This window comes from Crocuta crocuta, unplaced genomic scaffold (assembly GCF_008692635.1).
Source record: "Crocuta crocuta isolate KB4526 unplaced genomic scaffold, BGI_CrCroc_1.0 scaffold445, whole genome shotgun sequence".
NCBI classification, from domain to species: domain Eukaryota; kingdom Metazoa; phylum Chordata; class Mammalia; order Carnivora; family Hyaenidae; genus Crocuta; species Crocuta crocuta.
The window spans coordinates 2,265,908-2,284,706 of NW_027530847.1; the positions used below are offsets into that span (position 1 = coordinate 2,265,908).

The 18,799-nt window shown below is 50.4% G+C and overlaps 1 protein-coding gene across 1 annotated transcript in view; it reads right to left on the reverse strand.

The window, feature by feature from the left end:
• Positions 1-370: 370 nt before the first annotated feature.
• Positions 371-18,799, reverse strand: part of LOC144235792 (BPI fold-containing family B member 1-like) — a 34,647-nt gene continuing 16,218 nt past the window's right edge. Inside the window, exons 2-16 of the mRNA XM_077769394.1 lie at positions 17,946-18,102; positions 16,749-16,890; positions 16,052-16,159; positions 15,023-15,172; positions 14,183-14,264; positions 11,211-11,274; positions 9,405-9,490; positions 8,276-8,455; positions 7,304-7,357; positions 6,666-6,824; positions 4,800-4,867; positions 4,196-4,241; positions 3,327-3,390; positions 2,352-2,428; positions 371-432 (exon numbers count right to left, since the gene is read on the reverse strand). Coding sequence (XP_077625520.1) covers positions 400-432; positions 2,352-2,428; positions 3,327-3,390; positions 4,196-4,241; positions 4,800-4,867; positions 6,666-6,824; positions 7,304-7,357; positions 8,276-8,455; positions 9,405-9,490; positions 11,211-11,274; positions 14,183-14,264; positions 15,023-15,172; positions 16,052-16,159; positions 16,749-16,890; positions 17,946-18,060 — 1,428 coding nt within the window. The 5' untranslated portion in view covers positions 18,061-18,102 and the 3' untranslated portion in view covers positions 371-399. The remainder of the gene's footprint in view (positions 433-2,351; positions 2,429-3,326; positions 3,391-4,195; positions 4,242-4,799; positions 4,868-6,665; positions 6,825-7,303; positions 7,358-8,275; positions 8,456-9,404; positions 9,491-11,210; positions 11,275-14,182; positions 14,265-15,022; positions 15,173-16,051; positions 16,160-16,748; positions 16,891-17,945; positions 18,103-18,799) is intronic.

Genomic DNA, 18,799 nt, shown 5'->3' on the forward strand with positions numbered 1-18,799 from the left:
CCCCTACCAAAGAGATGGTCCAACCATAGGTGTTATTGAGGCTGACACAGAAGGAAGGACCTCCTTATTCCTGAAGCCCAAGGAGGCAGCCATGATCTTGGACGTTATCTGTATATAGTCCACATATGGCCCAGGCATAGCTTGGGCATAGCCCGGATTGGCTGAGATGTGCCTAAACATGACCCAGATGTCGCCTGGATGTCCGGTTCCCAAACTTGCAAATGACTCCTGAATTGGGACAAAGATACACTCCACACTGTAGGAGTCACAGACAAGTGTTTATTTATTGCAGAGAGAGACAGTCTACACAGCTGGCCTCCATACTCCTACTGGGACCCAGCCTGCCCTGGGGGGCCACCATCCCAGTCTTCATGGGAGACAGGAGGGCAGTCCAGGGTTCTACTGGGAGGCCGGGATGATCACAAGGGAGTCCTGGAGTTGGAGGAGAAAAGCCAATTCAGTGTTTTACCCCCTACCTTGTTGTGGTTTGTGCTGATGTGTCTTCCACAAGGCGACCACTGGTGTTGGGAATCATGACCCTGAACTCACACAGAATTCTTGGACGGGTCAGAGGAGTGGGTTTGTCTGTGAAGAGTGACGCTGTACAGGGGTCTGGAGTACAGGTGAAGTATCTGCATGCAAAGTATGGGACTGTGTAGGACTGTTGTCCCCGAGGCTAGGTGATCACCAAAACTCCCCAAGAAGTTTCATAAAATGCAGATACTTGGGGAGATTCACTGAGTCCAGGCCAGCTAACTTTTTTTTTTTTTTAAATGTTTTTATTTATTTCTAGGAGAAAGAGAGAGACAGCATGAGCAGGGAAGGGTCAGAGAGAGAGGGAGTCACAGACTCTGAAACAGTCTCCAGGCTCTGAGCTGGCAGTCAGCACAGAGCCCGACGTGGGGCTCAAACCCACGAACCGCGAGATCATGACCTAAGCGAAAGTCGGACGCTTAACCGACTAAGCCACCCAGGCGCCCCTGGCCAGCTAACTTTTTAAAAATGCTCTGCCTTTTAAATTTTTTTTTTTAATATTTTATTTATTTCTAGGAGAGAGAGAGAGAGAGAGAGAGACAGCGTGAGCAGGGGAGGGTCAGAGAGAGAGGGAGTCACAGACTCTGAAATAGTCTCCAGGCTCTGAGCTGGCAGNTCTTTTTCTTTCTTCTTCTTTTTTTTTTTTAAACTTTATTTATTATGAAAGAGGGAGAGAGAGAATCCCAAGCAGGCTTCGTGCTGGCTATGCAGAGACTGACACGGGGCTTGATCTCCCATGAACTGTAAGGTCGTGATCTCCACTAAAGTCGAGTTGGACACTCAACCAACTGAATCACCCAGGCGCCCTGAATTTTCTTAATTCTTAATAATTCTGCTTTCTGGGCACCTACGTGGCTCAGCTCGTTAAGTATCCTTTTCTCGATTTCCTCTCAGGTCTCACGGTTTTGTGGGTTCAGGCCCTGCGCCAGGCTCTGCACTGGCAGCACAGAGCCTATTTGAGAAGATTCTCTGTCTCCATCTTTCTCTGCCCCTCCCCAACTCACACTGTGTCTCTCTCAAAATAAGTAAATAAACTTTAAAGAAATCTGCTTTCAATGTCTCCCCCACCTAGAGTGAACTAGAAACTCCAAAAAGGCAGGGTTTCTGTCTGTTTCATTCACTGTGATGATCAGTGCGTGGTACACAGTAGGTGCTCAGTAAATGCCTGCTGGCTGGCTGGCTGAGCTGGGCCCACCTCACAGTCATTGGCTCCTATAGAAGCTGGGGCCCAAAGCAGGTGTTAGGAGGGCAGGTGCACAGTACAGATCCCAGCTTTGCTACCTACTGTGTGTGTGTCCTTGGAAATGGATTTGCCCGTCGTGAGTCTCAGTTTCCCTACCTGCAAAATGGGGATTACAGCAGGATATACCACGTAGGGTGAGTGTGAAGACTGAACAAGATGCTGTTCAATGGCGCAGAGTGATTATGGGCCATTAAATATTATTAATGGTAATGTTTGGGGGTGGGAGTGATGCTGCCATAGCTCCCCTCTCTAGTTGGTGTCAAGGGGACATTACTTGGCGAGCATCTATTGAGCATTTACTGTGTGCCAGGCCTTACTCAATGAATGGGTGAATGAATGAATGAATGAATGAATAACAGGCAAACAGAAAGAGCTGGAGGCAAATGCACCCCAGGCTAGGAGAGTTGCACTCTTAAACTTACAGATGAAGAAGTGAGGCCATGAGAAGAGACTTGTTCAAGGCCCCCCATGAGTAACCGGTGGGGTCAGCATTGGTGTGCAGGCCCTACCTCCCAGCACAGGGCTCCCCCAGCCACCGTGCCCTCCCTGGGGCAGGATGTTTAACCCCACTCACCTTGGTAAGAAAGCTCGAAGCTTCCTCGAATCCCAAGGCCTTCACCATTGATATTGAGACCCCGGATCTTAATTTGCCTGAAATAACAAATGTGGTCAGAGACTGGTGGGCTTGGGGTGGGATTGAGCAGCCATAGGCAGGAAATGTGGGGCCTGGCACACCCAGTTCAGACTGTCCCCCTGCTTCTTGCCTGTTCTCTGGCCCCAGCATCTATCTAGCCTCATCTCCCCACCCCGTGCTTCCAGCACCAGTTGCTGGTGGCTCCAAAGGGCACTCTTCACCTCCTCCCACACCTCTGCTAAAGAACGATCCTGTCATTCACAAGGGTTGTGTCTACACATTGAGATTTCCTACTCTAATAAAACAATGAAAAAGGCGTAGTAGGCATAGCTTAGTAATTCTCCCCTCCCCTACAACTTGGGGCCTAATTAGAGTAATTGCACCTTTTCTCTTGACTTCAACCACCAGTAACACAAATACCAATGCAAACATCAGTAATAGTTAAGAGATGTTGAGACCCAACTGTGCCAGGCTCCTCTTTCAGCCCCTTATAGTCATTGTCTCCTTTATGTGCCTGAGAAATGTACTTTTATTTTCCCATTTTACAGATGGACAAACTGAGTTAGGAGGATAAGGCAGGTAGCCAACAAGAAGGGGAATCAGGACTTGAACCCAGGTCTACCTGAGGCACCTTAAGTGTGCTCTAGTTATCTGTTTACCATCAGCCCTGTGAGGCAGGGACATTGCCTGGTTCATCTTCGCATGCCTACGTACTGGCATTAGTAAAGGAACTGGACTGGAAGGTTGGAGATGGGAAAGGTCATTTCTAGTTGAGTGACCAGGAAGGCTTCCTGGAGGAGGTGGAATTTAAAGTCAGCTCCGGGGATGGGACAGAAAGTGAGATACAAGCAGGAGGAGTGAAGTACCCACCATCAAAGCCCTAGGGAGTGGGGGATGGACAGGAAAGGGACGTACCATTCTCGTTTGGCAGCAGGACAGAGGTGAGGATCTCAGTGGTGACGTTTTTCAGAAGTTCAGGCTGTGAGAGAGAGGGGCATTGTTACGCTGGCTGAGGATTCAGAGCCCCCCCTGGCCATTCCTAGGATGGGTATGGCCCAGCCCCATGGCCAGGGCAGCCGGGAGAGATACTGGAATCCCAGGCCTCTGCCAGTCATAGCTGTGAGGGTTCAGGGGGGATCAGACAGGCTGGGGGCAATACAAACCCATCTGGGTCTCCTCTGCTCTGTTCTAGCTGAACTTGCCCTGAGGGAATTTCACCCTGTCTCCTGAGTTTTGACTTCTCCAGTGAAGCCAAAAGTTCTGATTTTCATGTGGGAACCTGACCACTGAAAAATTAGCAGAAAAAAATTTCAAAACAAAACAAAACATGAGGACCAAAAACCAAAACAAAACAAAACCATGGCAGAAGACAGGATGCAGCCAGTTTGAGGTCTCTGATCCACTCTGTCTCTGGTCCAACAGAGGACCAGAGGGAAGGGGCTGTCCAGGGGCTGCCCATCTCATCTCTGAGATGAGTCTATGTGAGCAAAGTGAGATTGCAAAAAGAAGGGATTTTTTTTCTCATTTAGGACCAAAGCAAATGTGTATCTGTGTGTCTGTGAGTATTTGGCATGTTCTCAGTTGTGTCCGGCATACAGCAGGTGCTCAGTAAACACCAGAGTCAGGAGGGTGGACTTTGTGGCTGATAACGTGGAAGTTGGCCCGCCTGCCATGGGGCTGCCTGTGGGGACCTTGTTCAAAAGAAATCCTGGTCAGTGTCTCTTTTTGAAGTGGACCATCCTGGGCTGCCCCCTGTGCCCCAGGGATGATCTATTAATACTCACGTTGAACAGGCCAATGCCTGAGTTCATCAGGTGGATTCGATCAGAACTGCAACAGAAGATGCCAGTGAGAATGGCCCCTTGGAGGCTCCTTTCTTTCTTTCTTTCTTTCTTTCTTTCTTTCTTTCTTTCTTTCTTTCTTTCTTTCTTTCTTTCCTTCCTTCCTTCCTTCCTTCCTTCCTTCCTTCCTTCCTTCCTTCCTTCCTTTCTTTCTTTCTTTCAACAACTATTTATGGAGCACCTACTATGTAGAGCTTGACTTGTCCCAGCAGGCTCTAGTTTGCAACCCCTAAACTCCCTTTGGGGTAATAGGAGAGCTATGGGGGGTGGGGAGAAGTACAAAAGGCAGCTGGAGCCCTGTGCTTCTGGGCTGGGGTCAGCATCTGGGCTGGAGGTGTGCGGAATGGGCTGAGGGGGTGGTGCTGGGCAGGCTGTTCCCATGGTTGCTGCAAGGCCACTGTCCTTTCCGACATTTGGTCCCCAAGGTGGAATAGTTCAGGCAAGGACACCTTTCTGCCCATCCAGGAGTAGCCTCTACTCCATTGTCATGCCCCAGGGTGTGAAACATCCCATGGTCACAGGGTGAGACAGTGATTTACATGTTTACCTGATTTCGTTAAAGTTGAGCATAAGTTGGTCATCTTTGGTATAAAACTGGGCTTCTGAGCTGGCTTCCTGCAACGAGAGAAGCCCAGAACCCGTTTCTTTCAGGAGTTGCGTCAAGCATGGGGCGTGGGGTTATGGAAGGAGGATCTGGGGTCAAGCCGACACTGTCTAGATCTCAGCTACTGGCTCTGACTTTGGGAAAGTGTGACCTCCCTGGGCCTCACTTTCCTCTTCTGTTAAATGAGACAGTATTTGTACCACTATCTGCTGACCAGATTACAGCATGGGGTTGTTGTGGGCAGTGATGACGATGACTGCAGCCGAGATGCACAGAGCCCTCCCTGTGCGTCAGGCAGTGTTTTAATAACTTTATATGATTATCTCTTTTGATCCTCACAACCCCGTGAAGTGGCTCCTATTACTATCCCATTGTAAAGGTGAAGAAACTGAGGGACAAAGAAGACCAGTAAGCCTCCAGTGAATGCTAACCACTGTTATTATTGGAAGGTCAGAAGCTAGCAAGATCTCAAATATGGGCATCAAAGATATATATCAACTTGACCTGTGGGCTGGGGTGAGCCTGGGGGCAGAGCCAGGCTTCAGCTCCAGGTCAGATGCACCCAGAGAGCAGACTTGTCCTGCATGTCTGGGCTTGGTAGCCTTTTGAGAAGTGCCTGCCATGGCCATGGAGGGGCCAAGTCACCAAAGAGTGAGGCTGGCATGGGCAGTCCCTTCCTCCTGCGGGTTGCGGGATCAGAATATCCTCTAATATAGGAAACCAGGGCCCTGTGCATCCTGCATTCTTTGTGAACGGCACCCCCTGACAGTGTGTGTGGACAGCTTGTACAACTGTACACACCAATCCTGCTGTAAGAGAGTGTCAACTTTAGTCTTCTGCCAACAGTGAGATACTTCGAGACTCCTTGGTTAAGGGATGGTTCCAGTGCCCAAACATGAATCCTGCCTTGTCTCTTCCCTTTGCCCTCTGTTGTGGATGTGGTTGGCAACCTCTCCCCCCACAAATCTCCTCTATGGGGCTCTTCTGGCAGCCTTTCTTGATACATTACTTTTATGAGAATCCTTCTCTCAGGCTGTTTCTAGGGTCCGACCCTAAGATACCATACTATTGGGATTGTCCTTTGGTGATCCCCCATGTCCATACCTTTACCCACAGAGTCCTCCTGCTAAATGGAAACTCTGAGATGTGAGCTGCTGGGCTTACTGAGAAAATCAACTCAGAGCTCACCTGGAGCTGATTTAGTTCTGTTCCTATTTCAGAAGAGGAATTACCCTCCCCCCCTCGGCCTGTGTGGTTTGGATAGAGCCAAACTCCTGACTCAGGTATATTTTTCTGGCCACACTGATTGGTTCAGAAATGGGCACATGACCCGAGCTCATCCAATGAGAGTTAGCTTTGGGACTTTGCTGGAACTACTGGGTGGGAAAGAGGCTGTTTCAGCTGATGTTGCCAACCTGATGGGATATTATCTTGATAGAGCTTAGGGCCCTTCCATGAGGGGATAATCTGAGGAGGAAGGCAGCACATAGGAAAACAACTGTCAGATGGGAAGAGAAGAATGAAGATGCCATTGTTAGAGCACCTGGATCCAGCTCTTTCTGAAGCTAGACCATCTGGACTTTTCAGTTCTGTGCACATGAATTAAGTTTCTGCCCAAAGATCCTAACTAATAAAGTCACAGGACCAGAGTTGGACCAAAGCTCCTGATTCTTGGTTCAGAACCTCACCTCCCCCATCCCTGCTGGGTGACAAGAGTGGTGGACACAGCTAGCAAAGCAAGAGGGTGTGAATAAGAACAGTGAGCAGGAAGGCCCCCCAGGTTGCTGCTCATGCCACAGACAAACTCACAATGCCCAGGGTAAAGAAGGGGCGGCGGGCTTCATTGGTGGCGAATACTTCCAGCACAATCAGTTGGGCCACATTGGCACTGCCCTGGTCCAGAAGGAGCTCCGGGGTCTCCTGAGTTAGGATCTTCACCAACTGTGTGGGCCCCAGCTGCTGCGCAGCCTGCAAAGATACGAGATCCGCACGAGGCCTCCCATGTACCCCTGTGGCCTGGCTCCTGTCCACCTTCCTGGCCTCCCTACTTCCTCTCTGGGCTCCAGCCACTGTCTTTCTCTCAGGGCCTGGAATGAGTTGTTCTCCCCATCTCACAGCCTTTGGTCATGCTTCTCCCTGTTTGGAATACCCTTCTCTTCAGGGAAGCCCTCTCTAATTTCCCGGATATCAGGTGCCCCAGTAATGTCCTCATAACCCCTGGAATCCATCCTTGTTACCACACTTGTAACTGAACTATTATCTGTGTAATATTGGTGCACGTTGCACTGCCTTGTTAGACTGAAACCCTGTGAGGACAGGGACCCGGTCTGCTGCAGAAACTAGGGCTGGAAGGAAACAGAACTGTCCTACATGTATTTTACTCCCCAGAAGACAGTGCACAGATCACAGCAAGCACCCATCAAAGTGCAGACAGCAAGTGGACCAACCTTGGTACTGATCACATTGATGCTTGACTTCAACTGGCGGGCCAGCTCAGGAAGCTGAGGACGAGGGGAAGGCAGAGCGGGTCAGCTGTAGGGGAGAGGGGAGACGCCTCCAGCAGCCCCACTGCCCGGATCCCCAGAACCCCAGAAAAGCTAGTGGGCCTGATGGTCCAGGCCCCGTGACTGTCACTGGTGGAAAACAACCCCTGTGTCAGCTGCTGGGAGGTGAGGGGTCCTCACTGGGCTGGACTTTTACTGTGAGTTAGTTGTTGGTGGTTTTGGGTCTTGGGAAGCTCCCTGAGGACATAGAGAAGTGACCCAGTTCTTACTATTGCCATGAATGTGGTTGCCAGTGACCATTCCTCTTTCCTCATCGTTTCGGTTCCTTACTCTGAGTTCTAATCCCTGAGACCTTGGTTATGTGTTGCCTGTCGGCTGACCCGAACTCCTGCCACCCTCCCATAACTTTTGGCCTCAGTTTCCCCTTTGGTCACTCGGGAGGAGGTGGCACACTCCAGCTGACGGGTGGTGATTGTCTGCTATGCTAGGTTGATAGAAGGATTCTGACGCTGTGTTGGCAACTAGGCTCAATCGTAAGGAGGACCCTGATCGATTAGTGATGTCTGCCACGAGCCCCATAGTAGACAGCAGGGGTACGATTGCTGCCCCAGAACCAATCAATATCTAAGATGCCCTTTGGTGCGAAGGGACTCTTATTTGGTAGAGGAAGCCATTGTAACAGGTTCCAGAGGACAGAACTAGGTCTGGCGCTGGACGTTACAAGGGAAGTTGCAGCTTTAGAGCAATATGTCGGAGGCAGGGTCTGTTAGAGGAGCTCTTCATTACTGGAGGGATTTAAACTGAGCCCGACATGGGATTCCTGCTCAGAGGCTTAGGGCGTCCTTCAGCCCCCTTAATTCCAGAAATTCCCATGATGCGGCAGAGGGGGCCCCATCCTCTCACGCCAAGACTTACCACATAGTCCAGCAGGACTATGAGTTCTTCTGGAGGAAGCAAGGCCGCGATGGCAGCGTTCACCACATCCTGCCTCACAGTGAGGCTGAAAGGGCTGTTGTCCAGGGGGGGCACCGTCAGGGAAACCGCAGACTCTCTGAACCACTTGGTCACCTTTCCTTGATAGTCCAACAGCTTGGCCTAAGGAGACACAAAGCAGAGAGTTGGCTGGGAACCTTAAGTCCAAAGTCTCAGCCAATAGCAACCTAGAAGAAAATGGATACCATTCAGCCTATTTCCCTTTTTGCATTTGCTGACCGGAAGCTTAGCCTGGAATTCAGTACCTTGCCTGAGGTGATGAGTTATCTCAGGTGGCCAGCAACCTCTACTCCTCCAGCACCCCTCAGTTAATCTCTGTTTTTAAAACCTAGGTATCATATTTAGCATTTAGGTTTCAAGTTCTCAGATGTCCCACAAACCCTTTGGGTGAAGGAACAACTCAAAACTGCAACAAAATCGATAAAAATGTTGGATTGTGGCAGCTTCCCAAAAGATCCATGAAAACTGGTCTGGGATTCAGGCTTTCCAGGTGGACCTGGTCCCTCAGTGTGTGGGTGGGGACCCACATTTTATAGAGAGCGGCCCCTTCTGCCTGCCACTTCATCTTCTTGGTGACTTTATTGTCTACATTTTACAGATGGGGAAACTGAGGCTCAGCGAGATGACAAAGCTTGTCTGAAGTCACACAGCCAGGGCATTGTAGATCTGGGAGAGAAACTTAGGTCTGTGTGATCCCCAGATCCTGGGCTCTTGTTTCAAAGTCATCAGATATTTGGGGTTTGGCAGGGCTTGCCTGAGAGGAAGGCCCCGGTGCGTACTCTGGCCTCTGAGTGGGGAAACCGGGGTCGGAGGATAGGGCAGTGGGGCCGAGTTCTGCGTGTAGCCCTTGGACTCCACCTGCTGGTGTCCCTCCATCAGGATGGTGTACAGGGGACATATTCGGCCCGTGGAGAGTTTTCTAAATTGGTCTGTGGGTCCTAACCCCAAGCGGTATCTTCTCCCCTGAAACAGACTCACGGTGTCTGATCTCTGGCCGTGAGAGAAGGGCAGTGATGTCCCCGCTGTACTCTTGAGGCCCCATGACACTCACCTCCAGCTTGAGCTGGATGACATTACCCTTGATGGCAGGAGACAGAGGGTCAAACTCCAGGCGGTTAGAGCCGAGGGAAATGGGTGCTGCTTGGGGACAGAAAGAAGTTCTGTGAGGGAGGAGGGCAGTATTGGACGGGGGCTTTGGGGGCTGCATTTGGCTGGTTGGGCTTTTGGTTTGTAGGGAGGAGCAGGAAAGCAGTGTTGATATGACGATGGGAATGACATTTATTGAGCATATGTGAAGGGCCACAGTCTGTGCTAAACCTTTACACTTACACTCGTTTAGTCTTTACAGGAACCTTACCAATCAGGTCCTATTATTAATCCCATTTTACAGATGGAAAAATTGAGGCTCAGAAAAGCAAAATGTCTTGCTCAAGGTCGTACTCTGAAAGGATTTGAACCCAGTCGGTCCTATGCCAGAGTCCTGGTTTGGAACAAGATCGAACAATGCTTATAACTCTCCTCCAGAGGACGGTGATCAGCTCCCCCACCCCGCTCCCTAGTGTGCCTAGCGCACGCCCATTTATGCAATGGATCCCTTGTGTTCCTCAGGATGCCCCACTTGGCCGCCAGGTGGCAGTGGTGTCTCACTTGCCCTGGCTGTTGGGCAGAGAATGGTCTGGGCTGCAGAGGGGTTCAGGGACAGGCGGGGGAGTGAGTCCTTGGACCTCCTGCCCTGCCCCTGAGGAACAGAAGAGCCAGACAACTTCTGTTCGAGCCTCAGTAGCCTTGGCTATTCTGTTCCTAACTCTGAACCTCAATTTTCTCCTCTTAAAAGGGGGGATAGGTATAATAATAATATCTGCTTCATGGGTTGTACAGGACTGGTACCTATTTCAGTTGGCTCCTATATGAATGACACCAGACTTGAAACTTGCAGAATTGAGTTCAAACCTTCCTTATCACTAATTTCCTCTGTGAACGTGGACAAATGACTTAATTTCTCTGAGCCTCGTTTTCTTCTCTGTAAAATGGGGTAATGATGCCACTTCATGGAGTTATCTGAGGAGTCACTGAGATAGTGTATATAAAACACCCAGCCCAGCTCTGTTGGGTGCTCAGTGTGTACTGATTCCATTCTCTTCTCCCCCCTCCTCCCCGGTCACCCTTTGAGTGAGCTTCTTCAAATCCTGAAACAGTGAATGGTAGAATTTTCTTCTTCCTGCTAATCCCCACTCAGAGACCTCTGAGGACAGCACAATTGTGAGGTAGGGAGAGAAGCCTGAGTCCTCCTGTCTCTGCTACTCTTGGGAAGGGAGAAATGACCTCCTTCCTGAGCACACATTTTGTCTTTTCCCTTGTTTTTACTTTTCTAATAAGGCCGCAGTAGTTGCTGTATCATCTGTTCATTCATTGATTCATCCATTCAGCTCACATTTGTAAGCTCTTCTCTGTGCCAGACAGAGCACCTGCCATGGGCCTGGGACTTCCCTGTAAACTTGTAATCCTCACTAACAGTCTTGTGAGGTAGGGATGTACAAGCCCCATTTTACAGATGAGGAAACTGAGGATAAGGAGGTGGAGTGGCTTTCCCAAAGTGATGGAGCAAGTCAGCGGCAGACCTGGGATTCGAACTTAGAAATCTGGCTCACACAAACTTGCACATAGTAGGTACTTGTGAAGTCACAGCTGGGGTGAATTCCTGTCTGCTTATCTTTGGGAGGGGTCCATGGATGCTCATTCTCTTGCTGCTGGGCCAAGTTGCTGCTCAGATGTGACTTGGGAGGCCTCTTCTGGGCAGAGCCAGAGCGTGGAGGCCCACTCAGCAGCAAAGGAAGAAGGTGAGAGAGGGCTCACCTACCCCTCACCAGGTTCAGGAGGTCCTCATGCATGTCCTCAAAGGCCTCCTTGATCACAGGACACAGCTGCAACAACGCAAATGCAGAGGTCCCATTACTGAGGGGCCAGATCACAACCCCATGGTGATCCGTGCCTAGACCACCCAGCCTGAGCCCATGTGTCCATGGCTAGACAGGTGTTTGTCTATGGGATTAAGGGTGTGCTGTTGAGTCCATTCCGCCAGCCATCTGTGCCGTCCAGAGCCCTCCCCAGCCCTAGGGATCGTTTGCAGTGGTTTGTCCCTTACCCCATGTCCACGGTGCACCTGGCCAGCCAGCTGCCCTCCCCATCTGACTCTTTGTCCTGTTCACAAGAGCTCACGTTTTCCATAAGAAGGAAATGGAGAATTCATTTCTTCATTCACTTACTTACTCAGCCACTGTTTACCGAGTTCCTTCTGCATGTCAGACTCTAGAATGAGGACCGGCAAGGGAGACCCAGCCAGACTCATGAACAATCTCTGTTCCTTTTGTGGGTCTCTAGCTCCAACACGTCCCTTTGCCCAGTGAGCTCCTCTTCCCCTAAAACTGCTAGCAGTTCTCAGCAGGGGGCTGATTTTGTTGCCTAGGAGATATTTGGAAGTTTCTGGATACATCTTTAGTTGCCACAGCTCGGGGGCGGTGTTATCGGCATCTAGTGGACAGAGGCCAGGGATGCCACTAAACACCCCACAGAGTGTTTAGTTATATGACCCACAACAAACAGTTATATGACCCAACTGTCAGTAATGCAGAAGGTAGGAAACTCTGGCCTAACCTAATCCTGGCCTCGCCTGTTTTGCTTAAGGAGGAGGTTAAACCTTCCACTCACTTGCTCATGGGACTCAAGAGCCTGGTTCTCTGGGCAGCCCATTTTCCAGGGCAGTGCACTGAGATTTTGTCACTTTGTCTTAGATGCAGTATCTCTGGAGGAAGAATCTTCTGCTTGACCACCCATTGCCACTCTTGAGAGAGGACAGGGCACTTTGAGAAACTTTTCCTATGGAAGTTTTTTATGAACAGTTAACTTTTTCTGTGAAAAACCCACTTCCTGCCCCCAGCTGCTTTATCAGCCCAGAACCCAGGGAGGATGAGGGGCTTGAGCTCGGAGACCCACTCACTTGCCAAGGACCAGCCGTTCCTCATGGGAAGGATGTCACTGGCCACCATGGAATCGCCTCTCACAACTCTCTTCCGTTTCTACCAGCGGCTCTCAACCCTGACTACCCATTGGAATCCTCCGGGACACCAGCTAGAACCCTCTGGGATACTATGGCCCCACCCCCACCCATGACATTGGAGTATCTGTCAGTATTTTCAAAAGCTATCCCAGCTTGTTCTGATGTGCAGCTGGGCTGGGACCCACATATTTACCCTGAAAAGGGCTTCAGCATTTTCTAGGTGGGCTCCTGTCAGATATAAGCATGCTCTGCCTTTTCTCTTCATTTCAGGCAAGATATTCACATGACCATTGAATCAAATCCACTGAGTCATGGTGAGGAAACCATGGTGATGAACAGAATGCCAGTTTTCTCATATCATTCATTACACTTAACTTTTCACCCTTAAAAACAGGTATTATGCAAAGAGCATTTTTATGCCATAATTTCTAGTGGAAAATACATTTTTAGCTAGTGAAGTGGTATTTTATGCCAGTTAAAATATGAGTTTGCTGGGGACTGGTAAGAAAAATTTCTAGCTGGACTCTATTTTAAGAAACTCCCACCTCTAAGTAGAAAAAAAAAATCTTAAAAGAAAAAATATCTCATGTAAGAAGAGACAAATTTTACAAAATTCTTCACTTTCAGATTCCTTTTAGAAGTCTCTCTGAATAGTTTGGTAAAGTATTAAGTATGATGCAGCAGCTATTATAATTATGAATATTATACAGTGGCATAGAACATGGGTATAGCTTAAGGACTATCAAATTATATTGATGCTGAGAATAGCACATAAAACTATGAATGCATGTGGATGGAAATTGGAAGGCAATATATACACAAAAGAGAGAATAGCTACCAAGTTAAGGTAGAAGGATTATGGGCACTTTTCCCCATTTTAGTTATTATATCACCTTTTCAATTTAGTTATTATATCACCTTTTCAATTCAAAGAAGTATTATTATAAAGGGCGTCAGTTATCCGACAAGGTGTTTTGAACTCCAGGAAGCCCACTGTGGTGAACCCATCTTGAAATTTACAGTGGAAATCAATGGTCAAAGTGGATGAATCCAACTTTCAGTTATAAGGGATGTATACATTGAGATTGACGTATGTGTATTGCCTCAGAAAAAAAGATCCAGCAGGGTCTGGTGGGGGACAGACCCCTGACGACTACAGGTTGATGTGAGACGCTTGGATGCCAGAATCAGACTGTTACCACTTTGCAAGGGCCAAGGGTTAGCTTTTCAGGAATTTCTGAGCCATGTGCTAAACCCAGACATTATTAAAATTTAAACTAAATAAAATAAATAAAAGCAAAGCTCCTGAGAATTCAAAACTCATCACTTCCTGATTACTTTGTTATACTTTACCTTTATCTATTGCTCTTGAGGTCTGTTGTATCTGTGTGGCAGAAGTACCATACAGTAGTGTGCTCCTGTGCCGTTCTTCCCAACTCTGCTCACTGACCTCACATTGTAGCTGGAAATTGGCCTCAGAGGCAGTGTTTACACCAGAAAAATCAGCAAGTGCTACAAATCAGGCTTCCTTTCCCCTCAACCTCTCAAGAGTCAGTCGTTAATAATAATTTATCAGCACATCACTGTTCAAGGCCTCCTGAATGACTTCTGGCAGTTCTGTTACCTTTACCTCAATGATCTGCTGAAAGAATGGTCAGGCCCAGAGTTTCCCTAACTCATGGAGACACAGGGTCCCTTAGCACCAGCTTGCAGTTCCACCCCAGACCCATAGGGGAGCAATCTTTGCAGGCCAGAGAGGCCCTGATTCCACTCACCTGGGTTTTCACCAGTTTGGGCAGGGCTGGCACCAGGAGGCTCATGACCTTGTTGGCTAAGGAGTTGACCAGGAAGGAGAGCCTTCCGGAGAAGAGAACAGGAGAGAGATAAGGAAGGGTCAGACGCTGACGCTGTTTTACAGAAAGGAACTCAGAGCCCGGGGGAAGAAGGCACTTGCTGGTGGTCACACAGCCTGTTACAGACAGGGCTGGGAGTAGACCCCGAGCCAGATGTGGATGGCGGCAGAGAGCTCTCCCAAACTAGGGGCTGTCTTTAGAAATGTGTGCTGGAGACTGGGATGATGGCATTGGCATTTCTCCCCATTCTCTTGATAAGAAGTGGAGGGAAGCATGGTGTTGAGCACCTGCTGTTTGCCTTGCATAGTGCTCAGTGCTTATGGCTATAGCCCAATCTCGTCCTCTCACTGTGGCCTAGAAGTGGAGCCATAGGGACACACCTTGCCAGCATTGCACAGACAGTAAATGAAGGTGATGCATTCGCCTGACTCCAAAGTATGTTTTCACCCAATGCTCCACTCAAGGCTTCCTGAGGTGGTTGGAGGGGCCCTAGGAATGTGGCTCCTCTCCACCTTCAAATATTTGCCCCACTTCCTGGCATGATACCTGAAATCCCACCATCCTTGTTTCTGTTCTCGATGTCTTGAACTTTCTTTGGCACCACAGATGCCCTGGAAGGAGCCTCAGCTCAAGAGTCAGGGGGGGATAAGTCCCTTTCTTTCTTTGGGCTTCAGTGCTCTCCATCTGTAAAATGGGGCCAGGCCACCACCCAGCTTCCCTCCCGGGCGTGGTGGGAGCCCAGCGGCAGGTGGCCACACTCACTTTTGCAGCAGGCTGATGCGCAGGCTCTTGTGGCTGTTGGAGCAGTCCTCGAGGACGAGGCGGGTGTGGCCCCTCTCACTGGCGTTCACTGTGATGATGGCTTGGACCTCCGTCTGCATGTGCATCTCCACGATGGTCTTGACCAGGGGCCTGGGAGTAGGGGTGGCCGTGCTGTCTCAGCCCCAGGTCGGGGCAAACATGCTGTCTATCTCTGTCTTCTGCCTCACCTTCCAGCTCAAGTGCCTCTGCTGACTCTCCTCATCTCCCCCAGTCTCCACCCCACCCCACCGTGTCCCAGGCTCGGGTGTTGGACCCCTCTCCTGCTTTAAATCCTCTGCATAGATCAGTAGCTCCCAAACTTATACCCAACTCCTTACCCAGATGTCTTACAGGTGCTGCAAATTTAACATGTACAAAACTGAACTCCAGCTCCTTCCCCAAACCTGCTCCTCTCATGATTGTTCCCATCTTGGTTGCTGATCACTCCATCCTGCCAGTTGCAGAGGCAAAACCCCTGGGATCGGTCGTGACCTCTGTCCCTCTCTCTCTGACATTCAGTCCATCGGGTAATCCCGTTGCCTCCACCTACCTCTGAAACATATTCAGAGTCTGATCACTGCTCATCACCTTCCTGCCTCCAAACCCTGGTCCAAGCCATCACTCTCCTTCTGAACAGTAGCTTCTGGATGCCCTCTCTGCCTCCAAACACAGCAGCCAGAGGGATTCTTTAGAAGTTAAATCATGTCTTGTCCCTCCTCTTCTCAGAACCCTCCGTGGTTCCCATTTCGCTCAGTAAAAGCCAGGTCTCACCTTGGCCCACAAGACCCCACAAAGCCCTCACCTCCCACCATTCTCCCTGCCCCCCCCTCCACACTTTGCCATTCTTTGGCCAAAGCAAGTGCCTCAGGATCTTTGCACTTGCTCTTCCCTCTGCTTGGGACTCTCTTAACCAGATACCTGCATGGAGAAAAGGGGCGATGTGTAAATGGACCTTTCAGGCCTGCTGTGTCTGACTGAGGGGACACTCACGTGTTGAGTCCAGCCACCATGTCCAGAGGGATCTTGACCGCCAGCCCTTGGCCTTCATCTGAGGGTTGCACCTGCAGCTGGAGGATGTTGGCTGTGGTGACTTTCAGCCTAGATGGGACATGGGAGAGATGAGATGCATGCCTCGTGCTCAACTGAGCATCGTCCCCAAACCCGCCCTGCATCTTTCCTGTCTTCCCTGGTGGCCAGCCAGAGGTTTCCAGCCAGCAGCCGGGCCCACGTCCTATCCCCTGACTCCTACCCAGCATGGCCTGGCCCCGTCCCTCCCCTCCACCACTGCCCAAAATGCCCCCATGGCTTTCTGCCACGTAGGAGATGAATCCCAGATCTGTGGGCTGACTTGGAAGACCTCCCATGATGTGGCCCTGCTGACCTCAGTCCTCGCTTTGGGGGCTTGAGTGCCAGCTGCTCTAATGGACTGTCACCCATCTGTGCCTTTGCCCAGGCTGGTCCCACTGCCTGGAAGGCCATCTTTTTGTCTTCTGGCGAGCACGGGGTCATTGGCTCACCTGTTACCTCCGCCGAGAAGTGTCACTTTATCTCTTCACTCTCCTATTCCAGGTGACCTTCCTCTGGGGTCACCCGTGTCACTCTCTTATGGTCACTGTTCACTCCTCTGCGAGCTTCTGAAGGAGGTGTGGGGAAGGAGCTAGCGCCTAGCTGGTCCCTCTCCACTTACCAGATGATATGGTTCAGGATGGAGTTCACCAGGTTGCCGAGTATGGGGATGCCCCCGGCTGGCTTCTCCCGTATGCTGCTGAGCAGCGGCAGCTGCTGGAGGATGTGGGTGGCATTGTGATCCTTCAGCCCCTGTGTCAGCCCTGGAGGCAGATCCCAGAGATTAGGGCCCCACAGGAGGGGCAAGACGGATGGCGTCGCAGTGGCTTCAGAAGGGGAGGGGCATCACTCAGGGCTACCTGGACCCGGACGTAAGGCAAGGGGATGGATGACCGTCTACTGTGGAGATGTGGCCTCGAGGATGATGGTCTGGATGAGTCATTTTCTCATAAAGACTAAGGTAGGGGCATAGGTGGGACTGTTCACACTCTGAGCACTGCCAGCCTCTGTGGGAACGTTGCAGGATACTGGCGCATGGACCCGCCCGCATCTCTCCCACTGGCCAGCAGCAAACTCTGGAGCCAAGAGGTAGGAAACCCACAGGACCCTGTTGGGGGCTGTTTTGCTGCCCAAACGCACTTGCTAACAACTCTCTGGCACCCACATCATATGGTCCTGTTGTCCAAAGAGCCTCAAGATGCTGAGCGGAGGTAGAAGAAGCCAGGAGTCCTGGGTCCTGGTCCCTGCTGGACTTTGCCCCTGGTGGTCACAGCCCATTTGGCTTGTGTGAAGAGCAGGTCAGAAGTCCCAGCTGCTTCAAAAGTGACTCCAGAAGCAGCCATCAGCCCATGACTGATGGAAACTGGTGTATAAATACCCCAGCTCCCTCAACCCTCGGGCAGGATGACCCAGCTGTGTGTACCCCCCTGTGACCCAGAGTCCTGGTGTGTTATGGCTTCTCAGCCACAAAGCCATCTTTTTGTCTGTTCTCTGATAATGGAGGTGGGCCCTGTAAATATTCCTCCTTTGCCAGCTGGCAAAACGTTAAGCCTTGTCAGTGGAGGCTCTGGAGGGACATAAAGAAGGAAGGGGCCCAGTGGACTCATGGAATTTAAAGGAGGATCTTGGAATCATGGACTCTTGAGATCATAGACACTCCCAATATTTATAACTCATCCACTCAAGTCTCACCCTAGACCTGGGATTGCAGCTGTGCCTTGTACACTCCCAGCGACGGGGAACTCCTTCCCTCATTTGGAGGGCTGCTCTACCTGCCCTCTTGCCTTATGGTGGTGAGGCTTGGGCAGCCAAGACTTACTTTCTTTGATGACCTCACGGCCAAGGCTAAGAACCGCAGCGGGGCTGAGGGTGGCTCCGGCCAAAGTCGCTGCCAGCAAACCACAGAGGAGGGTGAAGGTTACTGGGCCAGCCATCTTTCTGGGGATCAGTGAGCAGCAGGTGATAGGTGAAGGAACCTGGGGTGAGCACAGAAGGCCCTGTGAGCTGGGCAGAGAGGTCAAGGGCAGGCCCACCATGCCTGGTGACTTCAGGCATAAAGTCCAGAAGAGGCTATTCAGTGAAGTGGTTAAGAGTGTAGGCTCTGGAGCCCGACCTTTGGGTCTGTGCCCTGCCTCTGCCACTAGTTGCTAGTTGTGTGGCCTTAGACAATCAGTTTAGCCTCTCTACCTCAGTTTTCTCATCTGGCAAATGGGCACAATGAAATAGTACCCTAATCGCAGAGTCTGGCACTTAAAATCCTCTACAGCCCAACCTCAGCCAACTTCACCTCCTGCTTACCCCCCTCTTGCTCTATAAAGTTCCAGCCATTCCATACTACTTGAAGTTCCCAGAACATACCCTATTCTCTCCTGTTTCTGTGCCTTTGTTCTAACTCTTCCTGCTTCCTGTAGTGTTTTCCCCCTTCCTTATCTGACCACTGAACTCCTATTCATCCTTTAAGCTCTGCTCACATTTCTCTTTCTCTGTAAAGTTTTCCCTTGACTGCAGCCAGGGCCTGGACCAGCTTGAAGAAATGCTGCCTTGGGGGCTGCTGTCGGTCCAGGACAGGGAGTTCGGAGTAAGGAGGGCAATGGTATTCAGGGAGGACACAAAATGGCAGGAAAGCGGTTTGCTTGGTTTGCTTGGCCAATATTCAGGGTCCTGAGAAGGGCA